The sequence below is a fragment of the Schistocerca americana genome, chromosome 3 (genome assembly GCF_021461395.2).
Source record: "Schistocerca americana isolate TAMUIC-IGC-003095 chromosome 3, iqSchAmer2.1, whole genome shotgun sequence".
Lineage (NCBI taxonomy): Eukaryota > Metazoa > Arthropoda > Insecta > Orthoptera > Acrididae > Schistocerca > Schistocerca americana.
In genome coordinates this window covers 771,517,937-771,540,034 of record NC_060121.1, presented here as the reverse complement: position 1 = coordinate 771,540,034, position 22,098 = coordinate 771,517,937, and the positions used below count along the sequence as shown (strand labels likewise).

Here is a 22,098-nt window from a genome sequence, read left to right as displayed (position 1 = left end):
CCACTCCGCGCGGCACACATCTAACGAAACAAATCAATTCTTACGTAAAGTTCTTGGTGATCGAATAATCTCTAAAGGTATATATGAAGGTAATGGTATATGAAGGTAATGGTATATATGAAGGTAATGAGTATAATGGGCGGGGGCGCTATGAATATAGTGCGGAACAATAAGTTGGGAATATGGGTCTCACGGGAGGCGTGCCAGAGAAAAGTCCCTGCAGTAGCACTATCCTCTGCGTCCACGGTGGCTCAGATGGACTTGCCGGCACGGTAGCTCAGCGTGCTCGATCAGAGGGTTAGCTACCCTCTAATAATAAAAAAACTGAGTGAACGGATCAACAAAGAACCTGAACGGCTGTCACCGGACATCCGCCACGAACAAATTCATCGACAAATGAGATAGATTTCAAAAAAAATTAAAAAAAAGATGGATAGAGCGCCTGCCATGTAAGCAGGAGATCCCGGGTTCGAGTCCCGGTCGGGGCACACATTTTCAACTGTCCCCGTTGACTTACATCAACTCCTGTATGCAGCTAGGGGTATTCATTTCATTGTAATTTCATCTCTAAAGGATTATAGCCCCACATTCACCCCATCTGACGTCTCTAGACATCTTTCCGAGGGGCTACCATTAGGAATGGTCTATAAATATAATCGGCACACGCTGGTAGAATCAAAATATTAAAAATTAACGAAACAACTGAAATTAGCAGCAGTGTCAACAACTTTGATATGCGCGGCTTTTCGATTACTCTGTATAAATGCCGAAATGAACCTACGTTGACTTTGCCTCTTCTTTTGACGAGAGGAAACATTTTACGTAAATTGAAGGTGAAGGTGGAGCGGGCAGAAACGAAAGTGAAGCAACTAATGATATCAGCTGCATCGGGACTTAATGCGGAATCGGCGGTGACGAGTGAAAATGTATCAAATCAAATTTGTTTGTAATCTTATTGGACTTACCTGCTAAGGTCATCAGTCTCTAAGCTTGCACACTACATAGCCTAAATTGTCCTAAGGACAAACACACCGCTACGGTCGCAGGTTCGAATCCTGCCTCGGGCATGGATGTGTGTGATGTCCTTAGGTTAGTTAGGTTTAGGTAGTTCTAAGTTCTAGGGGACTGATGACCTTAGAAGTTAAGTCCCATAGTGCTCAGAGCCACAAACACACACATCCATGCCCGAGGGAGGACTCGAACCTCCGCCGGGACCAGCCGCACAGTCCATGACTGCAGCGCCTAAGACCGATCGGCTAATCCCGCGCGGCTGAAAATATATGCCGGCATGGATTCGAACCCGCGATCTCCTGCTTACTACGTAGTTGCGTTAACCACTGCGTCACCCGGACGCAGTGTTTATCGGAAATGTTCGGACTATCTGGGCACGCTTCCACCTACAGCCACCTATTCGAAGTCCCCGCCATGTCCTCCGTGCTCGCTAGTTTTAGATTCCCGCTGGAGGCCGAATGTAGAAGAGCATCCGTCACAATACCACACTGTGTGTGCTTGTGAGGCGAGTCAGCTATATGAATGTGTGGTGTCTGTTGTTTTGGACATGTCCGAAGGAACAGAGATCACGCATTATACGCTACTGGCCATTAAAATTGCTACATCAAGAAGAAATGCAGATGATAAATGGGTATTCATTGGACAAATACACTACTGGCCATTAAAATTGCTACACCACGAGGATGACGTGCTACAGACGCGAAATTTAACCGACAGGAAGAAGATGATGTGATATGGGAATGATTGGCTTTTCATAGCATTCACACAAGGTTGGCGCCGGTGACGACACCTACAATTTGCTGACATGAGGAAAGTTTCAACCGATTTCTCATACACAAACGGCAGTTGACCGGCATTGCCTGGTGAAACGTTGTTGTGATGCCTCGTGTAACGAGGAGAAAAGCGTGCCATCACGTTTCCGACGTTTGCAGGAACATGGACTATCAGCTCGGAGACCATGGCTGCGGTTACCCTTGACGCTGCATCACAGACAGGAGCGCCTGCGATAGTGTACTCAACGACGAACCTGAGTGCACGAATGGCAAAACGTCATTTTTTCGGATGAGTCCAGGTTCTGTTTACAGCATCATGATGGTCGCATCCGTGTTTGGCGACATCGCGGTGAACGCACATTGGAAGCGTGTATTCCTCATCGCCATACTAGCGTATCACCCGGCGTGATGGTATGGGATGCCATTGGTTACACGTCTCGGTCACCTCTTGTTCGCATTGACAGCACTTTGAACAGTGGACGTTATATTTCAGATGCTTTACGATGCGTGGCTCTACCCTTCATTCGAGTCCTGCGAAACCCTACATTTCAGCAGGATAATGCACAACCGCATGTTGCAGGTCCTGTACGGGCCGTTCTGGATACCGAAAATGTTCGTCTACTGCCCTGGATAGCACATTCTCCAGATCTCTCACAAACTGAAAACGTCAGGTCAATGGTGGCCGAGCAACTGGCTCGTCATAATACGCCAGTCACTACTCCTGACGAAGCTGCATGGGCAGCTGTACCTGTACACGCCATCCAAGCTCTGTTTGACTCAATGCCCAGGTGTATCAAGGCCGTTATTACGGCCAGGGGTGGTTGTTCTGGGTACTGATTTCTCTGGATCTATGGACCCAAATTGCGTGAATATGTAATCACATGTCAGTTCTAGTATAATATATTAGTCTAATTAATACCCGTTTATCATCTGCATTTCTTCGTGGTGTAGCAATTTTAATGGCCAGCAGTGTACAACTGAGAGAGAACATTTGCTTACCTGTGTGGATGCGCACGTGGCCCCGCAGCTGACCGTTGTTGCTGAAGGCGACGTGGCAGTGCGGGCAGCGGTGCTTCTTGGGTCTCAGCTTGCGCTGCTGCTGCTGCTGTAGATGCGCCTCCGGGCTCGGCGCCGGCAAGTGCGCGCCGGCCGGGTACGGCGCCAGCAGCGGGCCGTAGCCGCAGCTGTACGCCAGGTACAGCTCCGACAGGTAGTCCACTGCCGGGGGCGGCGGTGGGGGCGGCGGAGGTGGTGGTGGCGGCGGCGGGGGCGGCGGCGGTGGCGGAGCGGGCCCCTGCGCGGCGCTCGGCCCGTTCGCGGGTCGGCTGTCGCGTCGCGTGGTTCCCGGCGGCCCAGCTGGCGGTTCGGCGCCCTCCGGCGCTGCGGCCGAGCCCTGGCAGCTCGTCCGGAGAGGCGACGCGGGAGGCGACGGCTGCTGGCCGGCGTCCGCGGCCGACGAGATGATGGAGGACAGCCGCGACTCGTAGGACACGGGCAGCAGCGCCGACAGCTTCTCCTGCGACAGCGGGCGGGGCTCCGCCTCGGCGTCGGCGCCGACGTCCGACGTCCACGGCCGGAAGAGCGCCACGGGCGTCATGGCGGCGCTCGCCCTCTGTCCTTTCGACGCACTTCTCACGCTTACCCTCGGGACCATTTAAACCCGATGGTGCATAGCCGTGCCGCTACACTTCTCACTGACGCTCCTTGCGAAACTCAATGTGTCGATACGCCGGAACCCAATTTTACGTCACCACCACTGAATTCACGCTGTCAACTGCCTATGCAGACCATTCTGTATATCGAGTCCTAAAGTGCCACGCGTATACGCGTCTGTTTGGAGGATGAGAATTTGAGTTTACCGTCAGTGTAGGCTCTTGTCTACCTTGTGGGTCATCATTGGCGCTGGTCACTGGAGGGTGATAGTAACATTAACTGCCTAAACTTCTGTAACGCAGCTCGCTAGTACTGCGGGCACATGACGTTGAGACGGCCTTCAGTTCAGTGACAGCGCACACTCGGCCAAGCAGTCCCAGCGTGCGGCGCGCGGCGCATCCACCTGACCGCCAGCCAGGGTAAACACGACTGAGGCAGAGCTCTCCTGGAGAGTGGCGGCCGCCCATTGAGCCCCTAATCCGGCTGTCAGCCCTCGAGTGCTCCCCCTCCCCTAGCCGGCGTTACGTGTCCCCGTCCCTGTGGGGTGGGGTGGATCGCTCGCCCCCTGCTACTGCTACTGTTCCCGTTTAGCGAGGCCGCCGCCAGGGCTGTGAAAGGAGCAGTCACAATCGGCCATTGTCCGGCCCCCAGCCACCGTAGAAGTCGCCGGGCCGACTCCCCGTTTGACTTCCCGGCCTCTGAAGTGAGCCGCCCGCACGGTCCTCCTCACTCTTCTCCGTTCCACGGGTAAGCTGAGATCGAATCTACATCTACGTGATTACTCTGCTATTCACAATAAAGTGCCTGGCAGAGGGTTCAATGAACCACCTCCATGCTGTCTCTCTACCGTTCCACTCTCGAACAGCACGCGGGAAAAACGAGCACTTAAATTTTTCAGTTCAAAAATTGTTCAGACGGCTATGAGCACTGTGGGACTTAAGTTCTGAGCTCCTCAGTCCCCCAGAACTTAGAACTACTTAAACCTAACTAACCTAAGGACAGCACACACATCCATGCCCGAGGCAGGATTCGAACCTGCGACCGTAGCGGTCGTGCAGTTCCAGACTGTAGCGCCTGGAACCGCTCGGCCACATAATCTTTCCCTGCGAGCCCTGATTTCTCTTATTTTATCGTGACAATCATTTCTCCCTGTGTAGGTGGGTGCCAACAGAATGTTTTCGCAATCTGAGGAGAAAACTGGTGATTGAAATTTCATCAGAAGATCCCGTCGCAACGAAAAAGGCCTTTGTTTTAATGATTGCCACTCCAATTCACGTATCATGCCTACGACACTATCTCCCCTATTTCGCGATAATACAAAACGAGCTGCCCTTCTTAGTACTTTTTCGATGTCATCCGTCAGTCCCACCTGATGCGGATCCCACACCGCACAGCAGTACTCCAGGATAGGGTGGACAAGCGTGGTGTAAGCCGTCTCCTTGGTAGACCTGTTGCACCTTCTAAGTGTTCCGTCAATGAATCGCAGTCTTTGGTTTGTTCTACCCACAATATTATCTACGTGATCGTCCCAATTTAGGTTATTCTCCAGTATCTGCCTTTCATCTCCTTCATTATCGTTATTCGAGCGTCTACGCTTGTCTGCACTAACGCTCGCGAATGGAGGTGACTAGTCCCTTGCGCTTTCGTTTTTGTGTAATCGTTATTAGACACACTTCCATGTAATGCACGCCGTCATCAATGTAGATCACTGCAACGCAGTAGAGGACGAAAAGCAGGAAATCGTTCTCCATAAAAAATGGGCTACCACAAGGATCACTGTTTGCTCCTATTTAATCACTATACTTCTGACATGTATGTGACGACCTTGCAAAAGTACTGCTCCATTGACGCCATGGCAAAATCGATCCAAATAAAACAACTAGACGCAGAGGTTCCATTAGCTCCGGAACGGTTGAATTATATAATGAGAGGCAATGATTGTGCCCAAATCCTGAAAAACGAAATAGGCGTTCCATCTCCGTAATTATCTTGCAGACCAGAATGAACCAGGTATTGTTGCGGAAGCCAAGACAAGGAGGCTGAGAACGCCTGGTACATCTACTGAAGAGAGGAGTGATCAAGATTGAGAGAAATGTCGGAGAAGAAACCCGAAGAGCGAAGATCTTTAGGAAGACCGAAAACAAGTGTCCAAGGATCTCCAGATATTTGGAACGAGGGATGAAGATAGCACGGACAGAACGCTGCAGAGAAGGCTACATGACGAGGTGAAATACTGATTGTGGTTTGTAGGGCGAGGAGATTAAGAATAAGCAGTCTGCCAAATTTGTAATTTCGTACTTGTAGATCTTAGTTTGTCACGTGACAAAAAATACCGAAAAAGTGAACTACATATCTAGGGTGAACCTGAACTCCCCCGACAAAATTTTGAGGGTTGTTCAGGAAATTCTTTGAGCATTTTATTGTAAGGGCCCCTCGGTTTCTGTTGGCTCGCTACATAGTACCTGCTTTTCGCTTGATTCCTTACATCCGTTTATCTTTATATTTATTTTGTGTTGAAAATTTCTGCACAGAAGTGTAAATGTGGACAGTATGTGTTGCGTGTCTTGTTCAGAAACAAACTGGTTCCATCCACTCTCAGTGTACGCTGTTGAGAATAGTATTGCCCACTTCACTCTTCGGCCTCGAGTTTACATGCATTACCGTTCCGTTCTATCTCAAGTTTGTTTTTCCGGCCGTATTTGTTGTACGTTAACAGTGATACATAGCACTAAAGAGAGTTTTATTTGTGGAGAGCTGGATGATGCGGCGCTGATGTACGGGGTTCACTGAATACAATGGCGGAGCAGCACCACGACGCTGCTCTCAGCTGTTCTCTCCCGCAGTGACCGAGACCACAACACTCAACTACGCTCGTGTACCTGGGAGAAACCGGATTCTTCCGCGTTTTACAGGCTTCAGAAATTAAGAAAATCAGCCTTCAGTTTCAAGGTACAATTTTATTAGTTTACCTAGGTTTCTATGCCAATAATGGTATCTTCTGCAGAGCGTATAAATTAACCCATACGCACATATGTTACACGTCGAAATACATCATCAATCTAATGATTTCATATTAAAGAAAATCGTGGTACTTACAAAAATTAAATTATTTTGAGCGCCAGACGTTGGCCATGTCACAGAATAAAATTAAAACAGAATATCGACACATAGTCATAAGATTATGTCTGTCAAAACTAAAAACATTAAGACAAACGCTAGAGACAAGCTGTCTCAAAATTACTTGGAGCAAACGTAAATTGTAAACAAATTGTGACGGGAAGCAGTCCTACAAATGGACAAACCTACCTATTGGTACAGTACATTAAACAATTTACCTGAGAACTAGCTACAAAGTCAGGGCATGAAAGTTAACATTCAAATATTATAATAAGAGGGCAAAGCCCCACTACAGTCTCTAGCGCTTGCGCATGCGCTTGGCCGCTGGCCGAGCCTCGCCGCGGAACTGCTCGCCACGGCTAGTTTCCTTGTTGCTTACGTGTGACTTATTCCTGGCCGGCGTAGCTCCGTCTATGTTTGTCTTACTGTTTTTAGTTTTGACAGACGTAATCTTATGACTATGCGTCTTTATTCTGTTTTAATTTTATTCTGTGACATGGCCAACGTTTGGCGCTCAAAATAATTTAATTTTTGTAAGTACCACGATTTTCTTTATTATGAAATTATTAGATTGATGATGTATTTCGATGTGTAACATATGTCCGTATGGGTTAATTTATAGGTTCTGCAGAAGATACCATTATTGGCATCGAAACCTAGGTAAACTAATAAAATTTTACCTTGCAACTGAAGGCTGATTTTCTTAATTTCTGAACAATTTACACTTGCTGAAGAGCTGCACTATGTTAAAGATTTTACAGACTTCTCCATTGTTGTGACGGCATTTTACAGAAGCACAGTTAAGTGGTAGCAATGTCGTGTGACTAGGGCCTCCCGTCGGTTAGACCGTTCACCGGGTGCAAGTCTTTCGATTTGACGCCACTTCGGCGACTTGCGCGTCGATGGGGATGAAATGATGATGATTAGGACAACACAACACCCAGTCCCTGAGCGGAGAAAATCTCCGACCCAGCCGGGAGTCGAACCCGGACCCTTAAGACTGACATTCTGTCGCGCTGACCACTTAGATACCGGGGGCGGACAAGTTAAGTGGTGTAACATACGGAATAAATCGCAATTACGTTGTTACTCCCTTATGAGCCATCGTTGACCACGAGTCTGATACCAAAATACCCAGAAAATACATCTCAACGACCTCAGAAATTTTGTCATGGCATTTCGATTTCCTGCTGGATGCAGAGCTATGCATAAATACTTCTGGCGTTTCAGAACACAATTGTGTGTTAGTTGCCAAAGAACCAACAAAAAGATCTATACAGCCGATAGAGGATCTCTCGACAGTTTCAGTTTATTATTTCCGTTGTGGCGTAGTTACAGAGTGCACCTCCAAGACGAAGTGATATCTGGAAAAGGCGAGCTACAGGTACATGGGAGCCATGCTTGAGATTTGCGTCCTTGAATTTTGTAACTGGGATTCATTTGTGACAGTTCAGAGGGATTTCGTACCAGATACTAGCAAAAGTTCCAGAAAGGAGAAACAAAATTCATCAGTTGTACAAAAAATTCGGTGAGAATATGTCCTTTGCGAGGTCACCAGGAAAGGTAAAGTGTGCAACAGTGGCTTAGTTCACATTACTATAAGAAAGACGTGACGTTGTTGTGTTTTATGATACTTTTAACTCCAATTTCATTCAGACTTCCGAAATCATCGTAATCTTCTACTTGCGCAGCACGCTAAATGGACATTCTTCCCATCAAACTCTTCTCTTCACAAGTGGGTTCATTGGTCACCCTACCTAATTACATGCGACTTTTTCTAATGAATAAATTCATAAGATCGTGTATACTCGCACCCAGTACCAAGTGATTTGTCGTAACAGCGAGCAACTAACGTGACAAAATTGTTGATGAGTCATGTCAAGTTTGGGTCTGCTGAGCACATATACACTGAGGTGACAAGAAGTCATCGGATGGCGATATGCACATAAACAGATGGTGGTAGTGTCGCGTACACACGATATGAAAGGACAGTGCATTGACGGATCTGTCATTTGCACTCAGGTGATTCACCTGAAAAAATGTCCGACGTGGTTATATCCAAACGACGGGAATTAACAGATTTTGAACGGGGAATGGTGGTTGGAGCTAGACTTATTTGACATTCCATTTCGGAAATCGTTAGGGAAGTCAATATTCCGAAATCCACACTGTCAAGAGTGTGCTGAGAATACCATAATATTTCAGGCATTACCTCTCATCTCTGACAACGCAGTGACCGGCAGCCTTCACATAACGACCGAGAACAGCGGCATTAGCATAGAGTTAGTTGTCAGTGCTAATAAACAGGCAACACGGCGTGAAGTAACCGCAGAAATCAATGTGGGACGAAAAAAACGTATCCGTTAGGACAGCGGGGTGAAATTTGGTGTTACTGGCTGCGGCAGCAGACGACGGACAAAAGTGACTCTGCTGACAACACAACATCGTCTGCTGCGCCTCTCCTGTTTCAGTTGGGTTCTAGTGGACTGGAAAATCGTGTCCTGGTCAGATAAGCCCCGGTTTCAGTTGTTTAGAGCTGATGGTAGAGCTCGACTCTGGCGCACACCCCACGAGTCATGTACCCTAATTGTCAACAAGGTACAGTACAAGCGGATCTTGGCTCCATAATGGTGGGGGCTGTATTTACATGGAATGGCCCAACTGAACTGGTCATTGACTGGAAATGGTTACGTTTGGCTACCTGGAGACCACTCCAGTTGGAGCTATTCATGGACTTCTTGTTCTAAAACGAGGGAATTTTTATGGATGACAATACGCGATGTTAACGGTTTGAAGAACATTTTGGACAGTTCGAGCGAATAATTTGGCCACCCAGATCGTCCAACGCGAGTTCCATGGAACATTTATGGGACGTAACCGAGAGGTCAGTTCGCGCACAAAATAATGCACCAACACTGTTACTATAGTGGACGATTATAGTGGCAGCATGGCTCATTAATTCTACAGGGGACTTCCAACGACTTGTTGAGTCCATGGCACATCGAGTTTCTGCATTACGCAGGACAGAAGGAGGTCCGACACGATATTAGGAGGTATCCCAGGACGTCTATCATCTCAGTGCAAAACAGTAATTACGTCCTTTGCGTCACAAGGGGTAGCAACAGAGAACACCTGTTTGATGCGAGGTGGAGAAGATTTATGTCGAACGAGAAACCGTGTCTCCCCTAATTGTTGTGTAGTTGCAGTGTGGAATGCCAGAGGCACCTCAGGTCGCCTCTGCTGGAACCTCAATGTTGTGTCCTGCCTACTCTTCGAATATTGGGTGCCTAGGCAACGTGCTTTCCCGGATCACAATGCAAGCAAATCGTATTAATGAATTTCATTTACAGAAAATAAATGACAATACATAACTTTGAGAAGTTTACAATGTTGTGCCGCAAGCAGAGGGTGATATGCAACATAAGCAACCTCTTCAGTACCTGCAGTTCGTAATGCAAAAGAAATGATACAGTTCCTAAGTCGCTGCTACACGAGTGCCTATTCTTGATGCCGCTGTGGAAGTCGTAAAGTGCTAGTCTTCAGCTGGGCCGCGGCCAGTCGGGTGCAGCGCTCTGTTCTCTTCGCGTTGAGTGCATTGCCGTCCAGTTTACGCCCCAGAGAGCGGTCGGTCCGCGTGCAATTAGCTGACGACTTCTTCAGAGCCCTCTCTGCCCTAACGTGCCCTATCGGCGTGGCGGCGCTTCACTTCAAGCCGATACAATTAAAAATACCATTTCCTGGGTTCAACAGATGGACTGTATAGACCTCTCTCCAAACGAAGCGTAGTATCTTGTCACAGCATTGCTAATTATACATACATAGAGTTGTTCACTCAATCGGAACCATGCTTTTTGCTGCTAACATGTAATAACCGGTTTGACACTAGTGAACTCAGCGGGCAGTCGCTCACTTAAATTTGTTACTAGGTAGAGAGTGAAATTGTCCGCAGCTCGCGGTCTTGTGGTAGAGAAAAGCCGGCACAGTATCTCAGCGTGTTCAGTCAGAGGATTAGTTACCCTCTGTAATAAAAAAAACTGAGTGAACGGATCAACGAAGAACCTGAACGGGTGTCATCGGACGTCCGCCCCGAACGAATTCAACGAACAATGTAGAACAAAATGAGATAAAAAGAAAATGATGATTGAGGGGGGGGGGGGGGGGGGGGGGTAGCGTTCTCGCTTCCCGCGCACGGGGTCCCGGGTTCGATTCCCGACGGGGTCACGGATTTTTCCTACGTCGAGATGACTGGCTGTTGTTATGTCGTCTTCATCATCATCATACATCTCCATTACGATCGGAGGAAGGCAATGGCGAACCACCTCCACTAGGACCTTGCCCAGTACAGCAGTGCGGGTCTCCTGCATCGTCTCCTACGCTCCTCGGAGTATGGGACCTCATCATCTTCATCACAGAGAAATTACAGTAATATGAACGTAGAATATTTGAGCACTGAACATTGATTTATTGCTCTTTAGTTTAGTTGTCTTTCGTTTCTTGCATCTTCAGTCCGAATACTTGTTTGATACAGCGCTCCACACTAGCCATCCCTTCGCAGACCCCTCCATCTACTGCATAACTATTGTTATCTACTCCATTTGAACCTGCTTATGGTAATCATTCCTGGCCAAGAGAAGTCTCAAGAAATATCAAACATAGGCCTTAATTTGAGGAAGCAATTTCTGAGAATATACATTTGGAGCATAGCGTTGTATGGTAGTGAAAGATGGACTGTGGTGCTACAGAAGCATGTGGTGGAATGAGGAGGTTTTCCGCAGAATCGGCGAGGACAGGAATATGTGGAAAACACTGACAAGAAGAAGGGACTGGATGGCAGGACACCTGTTAAGGCATCAGGGAATAACTTCTATGGTACTAGAGAACACTGTTCAGGGTAAGAACTTTAGAGGAAGACAGAGACTGGAATAACCCAGCAAATAATTGAGGACGTAGTTTGCAAGTGCTACTCTGAGATACAAAGATTGGAACAGGAGAGGAATTCATGGTGGGTCGCATCAAAACAGTCGGAAGACTGATGAAATTGTATTCAAGCTTTGGTACCCCTCTACAATTCTTGCCTCCTACACTTCCCTCCAAACCAAAGAAACTATTTCTTTTTTGAAGCCACAGGATCTGTCCTACCAGCTTATCCCATCTTTTAATCAAATTATACCATCTCCGTAACGCTCTCGTGCCGACTAAACGATCCCGTGACGAAACGCGCTGCTCTTCGTTAGATCTTCTCTTCTCTTCTATAAGACCTATCTGGTAGGAATCCCAGACAGATGAATAATACTCAAGACTCGATCGAACAAGTGCTTTATACACCAATTCCTTCGTGGATGACTTACAATTGCATAAGAAAAATGGCTCTAAGCACTATGGGACTTAACAACTGAGGTCATCAGTCCCCTAGACTTAGAACTACTTAAACCTAACTTAACCTAAGGACATCACACACATCCATGCCCGAGGCAGGATTCGAACCTGCGACAGTAGCAGCAGCGCGGTTCCGGACTGAAGCGCCTAGAATCACTCGGCTACAGCGGCCGGCTTTCCATAACATTCTTCCTATGAATGAGAGTCTGGTAAGTACATTTCTCACTATTTGTTTTATGTGCTGATTCCATTTAAGGTCACTCTGGATAGTTAATCCTAGATATTTTACGGTACATTCAGTTTCCAGCGGTTTGTCATCAATAGTGCTGTTGTACGCTAGTGGATTCCTTTTGTATGTAACGCAATACATTACTCTTATTTACGTTCAAGGTCAACTGCCAGAGCCTGCACCATTCATTAATTGTGTGAAGCTCATTCTGCAAATCGCTACTATCTTCTGGCGTTGCTACTTTATTATAGACAACCGCATCATCTCGAAACAACATCCGAAGCTTTCTATTAGATCATTTATATATATTGCAAATAGTAACGGTCCTATCACACTTCTTTGGGATACTCCGGAAATTAACATTACAGCTGTAGATTTTCTTCCGGTAAGAGCGACGTGTTGAGGTCTATCAGCAAGGGTGTTGAACCCAGTCGCAAATCTCCGATACTCAATAAGCTCTGTTTTTTTTCACTAAACGGCAGTGTGGGAGGGTGTGAAATGTCTTCCTGAAGTCAAGTCACACGCCATCAAACGGAGCACCGTTGTCTGCGGCGCTGTGGATCTCATGAAGGAACAAAGCGAACTGAGTTTCGCAGGATCTCTGTCTGCGAAATCCTTGTTTATTTTTATAGAGGAGATTTTCATTCTCCCAAAACGTCATAATTCTTGAGCATAAAACGTGTTCCATAAGTTTATAACAGATTGACGTCAACGATATAGCTGTATAATTGGATGCATCTGTCCTACGGCCCTTCTTAAAAACGGGAATGACCTGCGCTTTCTTCCAGTCTCTAGGTACCCTTCGTTGCTCAAGCGATCTACGATAAATTACTGCTAGAAGGGAAGCAAGTTCTTTCGCATAATCCTTGTAGAATATTATAGGTATCTCAACTGGTCCTGACGGCTTTCCAGTATTAAACGATTGTAGTTGTTTTTCTATTCCGCCATAGGTTTTCTCAATATCTGCAATTTCGACGTTCGTACGACGATCCAAAGGAGCATTCTTCCGCGATGAAACCATTTCGGAAGACCGAATTCAGTATTTTCTCTCTGCTGTCTTTCATTTCTGTGCAAGTATGATCACTGAGTGAATGAATGGTGATTTTGACCCACTTACTGATTTTGCATACTATGATCAAAACGTCTTACAGTTTTTACTCAGCTCGGTTGACAAGGTTTTACTTTCAAAGTCGTTGAACGCTTCTCCCATTGCTCTCACTAGGCTCATTATAAACAAATACTTTCAGAAAAGATTTCCTAACATTTAAACTCACATTTAATGTTAACAAAATTTCTCTTTTTCGGGAAAGGTTTGTTGTAATTGATAGTCCGCAGCTTATATCCTCTTTAGTTCGACTATTCTCACTTATCTTTCCCCACAAATAGCAAAACTCGTCTGCTAGATTTAGTGTCTCATTTCCCTATACAGTTTCCTCAATAGCGCCTCAGTTTGTTGATGTTCATTTTATAACCTCTTTTCAAAGCCGTCTACTCCAGACTGTAGCGCCTAGAACCGCACAGCCACTCTGGCCGGCTTGTACTAAAGAGGTTTTCATGAAATTCACGTAGCAGCGAACGGTTTCTACACACGTTGTGTCAGCGCATTACTCTGTCATTGTCTCAGGTTGCAAAATCGCCTAACTCGTGGAACAACATTTACGAAAAACGAGCGCTACAGCTTAAACGACGGTGAAGTTGGTCGTCTGATTCAAAACAATGAGTCCTAGAGGCAGCTAGCACGAGAACACGTGTCTACCTACCCCCGTCCCCCTTTCGGAAAGGAATTCTAGTTGTTTTGGGGTCTCGCCATTATCTGTTCGAATTCCATACAAAAGGAAAAGAGGAGCAAAAACATTAATTAACTAGCTGCAAGACTAAAGTGTCATACGTCATTTAAAAAAATAATCGCTCGGGAGATTTATAATCGGCCATCAGTGGGTTGAAATGCGCTTCTATAATAGGCCAGTTCTGCTAACGAATTTCAGTCTGTCGTGTGCCTTCCTTGCGCGATTTATGTGGTCACTTAAACCCTATAAAGTTTACAGTCGTGATTATTTTCAATTTCTTGTAGTAGTATTGCGAGAGTTCTATTTGCAAACTGGGGTAAGCAGTAAGCACTGAGGCATTCGCACTTGGGTCGTGCTGGGTAGTATTTAAGTAGACGTAAGCACAACCGTAAGTTAATGGAAGATACGTGATTTTAAGTTATCAGGAACTTTCCAAATACTTACCAATGCCAAAATCAATATGCCAGAACGGCAAGACTCGTGAAATATCTTTTCAATAATAGCGATGAGTCGTGAAGAAGCTTGTGCGTCGACACGCGATACAGAATATTTATATTTACACGTGACACGCTGCTGCAATAATGTATTTGCATTCAAACACATGCACTAGAAATAATGTGAAAATTCGAAACGTAGACCATGTGAGTGTTTGGTTAGTGGATCGCGATGAATATAGAAATGAATCGTAAAGTGTTCCCTGCATAGTACGTTTGCTACTGCGGAGGGATATTTTGTATTTTGATACAAACAATTCGTGGTTTCTGGTGGTTCGCAACAGAGTAATGCTATAATTATTATACATTCGTTTGATACCCCAGTTACCGTTGGTTTCGTGAAAATACCCTCGTAACGGTGAAGGCAATCAGCAAAACGTACGACACAAAATACAAAGTAACAAGTAGTGTGGTTGCCGCAGCAGCTGCAACAGCTCGCCACACAGTCGTTGTACCGCTTTTCCGTTGCATATCCATATGTACATATCGGCCAAGCCTCCATCAGCAAAGCTATCCATACTGTTGAGTATCGCTGGCAAAAGAACTAATCCGAGATAGAGATGATCAGCGCTGAATGCAATATTGAGGGCGATGAGTAAAGTGTCAACAGCAAATACCGTGAGTGAACAGAACAAAGTCGCTACCAAACAAGGCACGCAAAGCATACCGTTGGGATTTTCACTGCCGTGCAGATATTTTCAGTGCAGTACAGATACAAGTATGAAAGGGAGGCGGGGTAAGAAATCGAACGGAGTGGAATGTCGAAGACTACATGCCCCTTATACCAAACTACTCACAAAATATCCCTAAAAAATTTCTGAAATTTTATCAGTGAAGTTCAGGTTCACCCATTTACCGTCACATTTAAGTATCCTTCACTTTTTATGTGGTAAAGTCTACATCGAAAGGCACAATTTGCCCTGAGGCAAAAACTGATGATCGACGTTTTCTCCTCCTTCGTTGATGTGCCAACCGGTTCACAAATCAAAGTATGTATCGAATAGCCCAATATATAACACACAATATATATATATATATATATATATATATATATATATATGTGTGTGTGTGTGTGTGTGTGTGTGTGTGTGTGTGTGTGTGTGTGTGTGAGTGTGGAATACAATCCATTGTCGCATTTATTTTTGGAATGCTCACCGGTTTCGTACTCTGCTGAACATCTTCACATCATTGTAGATGCAGAAAAGGCCGTCTGCATCGCCTGTTGTGCATAATGTCTACAAGTTCTGCTTTAAACTATCTTAAGATTTTATTTTTTTATTGATTTAATTATTCTGGCAAGATTACGCCCTTCAGGTGCTCTATTACGCCTACCATGCAGTAAACTCAATTTCTATTACATTCTTTAGGACAAGCTGGATATAGAAGCCAACATTTTTATGACATAAAAATGGAAACAGTAGTATTATTAGCAGGAAAAAACACAATTTATGAAACTTCCTGGCAGATTAAAACTGTGTGCCGGACCGAGACTCGAACTCGGGACCATTGCCTTTCGCGGGCAAGTGCTCTACCAACTGAGCTACCCAAGCACGACTCAGGCCCCATCCTCACAGCTTTACTTCTGCCAGTACCTCGTCTCCTACCTTCCAAACTTTGCAGAAGCTCTCCTGCGAACCTGGCAGAACTAGCACTCCTGAAAGAAAGGATATTGCGGAGCCTTGGCTTAGCCACAGCCTTGGGGACGTTTCCAGAATGAGATTTTCACTCTGCAGCGGAGTGTGCAGGAGAGCTTCTGCAAAGTTTGGAAGGTAGGAGACGAGGTACTGGCAGAAGTAAAGCTGTGAGGACGTAGAGCATTTGCCCGCGTGAGGCCAAGGTCCCGAGTTCGAGTCTCGGTCCGGCACACAGTTTTAATCTGCCAGGAAGTTTCATATCAGCGCACATTCCGCTGCAGAGTGAAAATCTCATTCTGAACACAATTTATGCTCGTTCATGAGAAGTAGAACAAAAAAGCCATACACTACGCGCTGGCGCTGGTAGCAATATTCATGATAGAAAGGGAGGAAAAAGGAGAGATAGAGGAACATGGCAGAAGACTGGAGAAAAGAAAGTAGCATGACTGATAGAGAAATGGAAAGAGAAAGAAGCGCAACTGGGAGAAAATAGGAGCATCTGCTTCACTCTTCGACAGGGGTAAACTGGATATAAAAGTTAATTTTTCTGAGGAAAAAGTTTCGAGATTAACAAAAGGAAGTGCGGAGAGTAGTAATATAGGACTTTTCGAATGTGTACGTTTTAAGGATGGGTACAGCTAGGGTACTAGATAAGCGAGACTTGTATTGCGATCGTGATGAGGTGACAGATACAATGTCTGAAGCGAAGCACCTGCTGCAAGCGTACTGAGGAGTCGACGAACTGTACATAGCGTGTGGTGGTCACGTAACTTATCTTGCTGCTTTCATTGTAACTGGCCCCGTCGAGCACTAAAATAGTGAAACAGATGGACGATACATGTGTATAGCTTACGAGGCGTGATTGGAAAGTTTTAAGAATGGGCTTGTAATTTTACAATGGTGGTGGTACTTACATGCTACTGTGATGCATCTCCTTCAAAATAGTCCTCTTCTGACTGAACACACCGACTCCAACGGTATTTCCACTTTTCGAAACATTCCTGGAAATTTTTTTCCTGAAGCGTGTTGAGGATGCTCTCCGTATTTGCCCGGACGTCTTCAATCGAGTCAAATCTCTTCCCTTTCAGCGAAAAGTTTAGTTTAGGAAACAGGTAGAAGTCCGCAGGGGTCAAATCAGGGGAATATGGCGGTTGTGGAAGCACAGGAATTCTGAATTTGGTCAAAAATTCAACAATGGAGGAGGCACGATGAGCTGGAGCATGGTCATGGTGTAGCACCCAACTTCTGTCTTTCCACAATGCAGGCCTTTTCTTCGGCACCTTTTCACGCAAACGCTCAAGGACATATTTTTAGTATTCCTGGTTAATTGTCTGTCTTCCAGGGTAAATTCCTGGTACACTACCTGTAGAAATGAAAAAAATCAGCAAGATTTTCTTCACCTTCGACCGACTTTGCCGTGCTTTATTCGGTCGTGGTGAACCTGGAGTCTTCCACTGCGAAGACTGTACTTTGGTTTCAGGATCACAGCCATATATGCACTATTCGTCACCTATAATTACCCTGTTTAACAAATCTGGTTCATTTTTAGTCCAATTAATCAGTTCTTGGCACACTCCAAGGCGGTATTATCTCTGGTCACTTGACAACACTTTTGGAATGAATTTTGCGGACACTCGACGCATGTTCAGATCTTCAGTTAAAACAGCCAGAAATGCATAGAAACTTGAATGAAGTTCATCAGCCATCTCCCTAATTGCAAGTCAACGATCAGTCGCGAACTTTCATAACATTTTCATTCGTTTTTGAGGTGGAAGGCCGGCCAGACTGTGGTTCATATTCAAATGATTCGCGGCCATTTTTAAATCTGTTGAACCAGACAAAAACATTTGACTGGCTCATTCAGCCGGCCAGGGTGGCCGAGCGGTTCTAGGCGCTACAGTCTGGAACCGCGCGACCGCTACGGTCGCAGGTTTGAATCCTGCCTCGGGCATGGGTGTGTGTGATGTCCTTAGGTTAGTTAGGTTTAAATAGTTCTAAGTTCTAGGGGACTGATGACCTCAGAAGTTAAGTCCCATAGTGCTCAGAGCCATTTGAACCATTTTTTGGCTCATTCAATTATCTCCAAAAGCTGTTTTTAATAGTTTGTGTCAGAAGCTGTTTTCTCGGTTTTAAAACAAATTTTAACACAAACTCGTTGCTCCTTTTTTACGTCTATTTTCACGCAGACAGAGTCTGGCAACAAGCCCTAGCAGACCCGCACTCAATCAGCTACCACAACGAAATGAATAAAGGAAACGCAGTTTCCTGTCAGAGGGTGTTTAAGGACAAGGCAATGGCTCACTCCTCACCCTCCGTGTACCTGTCCGCCAAACCAGTAAGCAGTAGCGGATCCATTCTTAAGACTTTCCAGTCACACCTCGTATATGCATTCATGATTAGTTCTAACTGTAGAGAATTTTCGTTACTCGTACCGTTCTGATTCATATAGCAATAGTCGAGGTTGGGAAGTGAGAATAATTGCACAAATTTACATTTCGCATCCTGTGGAAATAGGTTCCGAAGCTTCTGGAGGGCAAAAGGAAAGCAGAAGTTTTGCTGCATGTGGCAACAATATTTTCTGCCCCGCTGAAGGATTCATCCAAAGACGCATCCAAGTTCTTCATCAGTATCTGATACGGTAAAAATGTAAATGTAGCCATATCTGCTAAAACATTGAACATAGTAATAAAATTTATCTCAAAATCTGTCGAATCTCTGGAATAGTCCTGAAGCGAATGCCACGAAGTGGTTCCTTCATCTTCGGATTCAAAACAAAATCACAAGGACTTATGTCCGGGGAGTATGGTGGATGGTACTACTGGAGGATATTCTGAACTTCACACTCGAATTACACTGCGTTGCGATTTAATATAACATTAGATATTTTAGAGCTAAATCTGAAATAAAGGTGATTAAATTTTCAGTTGGGCTGAACTTAAGAAATCCATTGTCCTACGGACTTAGCAGACACGCGCTTAGCCGGAGATCTTACCACTTCAGATGCTCGCCGTGGACAGACTGGCGTGGGTCCCTCCTGAGGGATGCCTCACAGATACAAACGGAAGTGACCAGAGAGGCAGCTTCCTATACCAACATGACAAGGGACGGACAGGACCATACTAAGAATAGAAACCTCTTTGCTTTTAGAAAGCATAGCTATGTGTTCCGACGTTGGTCCTACTGTTCTCTGGCAGACAGGCTTGTCTGCTACCATCAAGCATGCAACTAGAAATACATTTGCTCATTCATCCTCTCACACAGAAGGGAAGGGGGATGACAGTATCTTATCATATACAGTATATAAAAGAAAGCGGATGTAGTTTCTGTATGAAACTGTGTGACATGAATTACATATAAACTGTGTTTTAATGTGTAGTAGTGTGACAGATTGTTCTTGTTTATGTGTAAAAGTAACATGTTCCACTGCTCAGTCTCCTCCCAGATAGTCAGAAACACCACAGTAAATTTAGAAGTGGAATTTATGCCGTAAATGACAACATATTTAAGAAATTAACATGAAAGAAATCCAACAGAGACCTTTCACGGTATACTACGCATTCCGCATCGCTGGCAACGGGTTCTACATAACGCTGGTGACTACTTTGAAGGACAGTAACAGGTGCAAACATATAACTCTTTTGTATCGGTTGTGAATAATTAGTTGCCACTATTTAAGTTCCAACCCTCGTATAAAAATTCTACAGAATATCAAATAGGAGAAATAATGTTTTTAAATAATATTGCACGTAATGTGCGCGAAGAGGACATATTACATACTCATATTACTTACCTCTTTTTCGCGTAGAACGACAACTGTTATCGAACGAGATATCGAAACACGTAGGACAGACGTGATTCCCTCCCCCTCCTCTTCCCTCACGCCGCGCGGGGTTAGCCGAGCGGTCTAGGGCGCTCCAGTCATGGACTGTTCGGCTGGTCCCGGCGGAGGTTCGAGTCCTCCCTCGGGCATGGGTGTGTGTGTTTTTCCTTAGGATAATTTAGATTAAGTAGTGTGTGAGCTAAGGGACTGATGACCTTAGCAGTTAAGTCCCATAAGATTTCACACGCATTTGAACATTTTTTTTCTTCCCTCACCTTCAAGAGCGAACTAATAGGATGGCTCTGGTTATCATTCCGCTGAACAGTATTTTGTACACGAGCATTAGGTGGCTGCAGTGGGGCAGAGCGAGTGACAGACAGCTGGTGCACGTGGTATTGCCAGAATAACGATCCAGATTTTTACACGGCATTGATTGGTGGGGCTGATTTCTTGCAAGTGTGTTTTTTCTTCTTCAAATGGCTCTGAGCACAATGGGACGTAGTAACATCTGAGGTCATCAGTCCCCTAGAACTTAGCACTACTTAAACCTAACTAAGCTAAGGACACCACACACATCCATGACCGAGGCAGGATTCAAACCTGCGATTCAATCCCGAGCGGTCTAAGGCGCTGTAGTCGTGGACTGTGCGGCTTGTCCCGGCGCAGGTTCGAGTCCTCCCTCGGGCATGGTTGTGTGTGTTTGTCCTTAGTATACTTTAGGTCAAGTAGTGTGTAAGCTTAGGGACTGATGACCTTAGCAGTTAAGTCCCATAAGATTTCACACACATTTTTGAAACCTGCGACCGTAGCGGTCGCGCTGTTCCAGACTGAAGCGCCTAGAACCACTCGGCCACACCGGCCGGCTCTCCTCCTGCAAATATGAGGTCAAGTTGCTGATGTGTCCTTGTGACAAGCATGTCAAAGTTGACGGTATCACATGATTTGTTGAAGTCTAGTATGTGGTCTCACGTTTACATATGGCATACTTCAGGTCGTGGGATACCTTAATTAGTGCAGTGTTTCTTCTGTGGTGTTTACGGAGACTTGGAGACAGTAATGAATACTAACCACATCGCAGATTACTTGCCTCTTTTAAAAGTATCGCTAACTCAGTAGCTGTTTGCAGTATGCTTGGACGTGAATGAAATATCGGCGGTGTTGACGTTAGCTGAGCCTCCCTGGGTGTTGGCAATTGTAACGGAGGCAGCGGTGTGTACGTATGAAAGGCCTCCGAGGCGGAGAGGCGAGTGAGGCGTTTGCGGCCGCCTGACAGACGGGCTGGCTGACAAATAGTCGCGGCGCGGCGCGGCACAGCAAGCAGCTGCGCGTGACGCGGCACCGCGGCAGCTACGCATCTGCCACGCAGCGCCGCCATGGCTGCCGGCCTAACCGCGACCAACGCAGATGAGCTCGCTATGAGCTTCCTGCCTGCCGGGGGCGCCTCGCTTTTTCTCCCTCCTCTGCTACGATTCCCCGACCAGCCCCCCCACCCGTGGCAACCCGAGCACCCCTGCCCGCCATAGCCGGTTCGGCAACCGCGAGACAAACTGCTCACTTCAACCGCCCCACTGGAGTGCGCGACCAACCCCTCGGCCGCAGGCGCGACTTTTTATGTATTTTTCTTCGCCCCCTCCCCTCCCCTGGATACAATATCGGCGCCGTATCAACAGCGTAAGGGGAGCCGCTATTAATTGGATTATCCCACCGACACGAGCACCCCCGCGGTGCAGCGGTTAGGGACGAGCAGCTTTAAGTGAGGCTGAAAGGGGGTGGGGAAATAGGGAGGGGGGTCCTTCGAGCAATCACCAGGGCGCGACGTCCACTTCAAGCCGTCCAGCTAAAACGCACCAGGATTGCTGATGCCTACATCATCTAAGCAAGGCCAGTTCGAGAACATTTTTTTACACAAGGGACATAATTTGACAACCCCCGCCCCATACACATACACCTTCCACTAATGGGCTCTTGGTTCAGCGATCATGGATTCTTTTTTTTAAAATACACTGAAGCGCCAAAGAAACTGGTATAGGCATGCGTATTCAAATACAGAGATATGTAAACAGGCAGAATACGGTGCTGCGGTCGGCAACGCCTACGTAAAACAAGTGTCTGGCGCAGTTGTTAGGTCACTTACTGCTGGTGCAATGGCGATTTACCAAGATTTAAATGAGCTTTAATGTGGTGTTATAGGTGGCGCACGAGCG

The 22,098-nt window shown here is 46.0% G+C and overlaps 1 protein-coding gene across 1 annotated transcript in view; it reads right to left on the bottom strand.

Moving 5' to 3' along the window:
- The window catches only part of LOC124606394 (zinc finger protein 468-like), a 41,119-nt gene extending 19,850 nt beyond the window's left edge, over positions 1-21,269 (bottom strand). The window contains exons 1-3 of the mRNA XM_047138375.1: positions 21,112-21,269; positions 5,241-5,316; positions 2,784-2,901 (exon numbers count right to left, since the gene is read on the bottom strand). Coding sequence (XP_046994331.1) covers positions 2,784-2,901; positions 5,241-5,316; positions 21,112-21,269 — 352 coding nt within the window. The remainder of the gene's footprint in view (positions 1-2,783; positions 2,902-5,240; positions 5,317-21,111) is intronic.
- Positions 21,270-22,098: the final 829 nt, after the last annotated feature.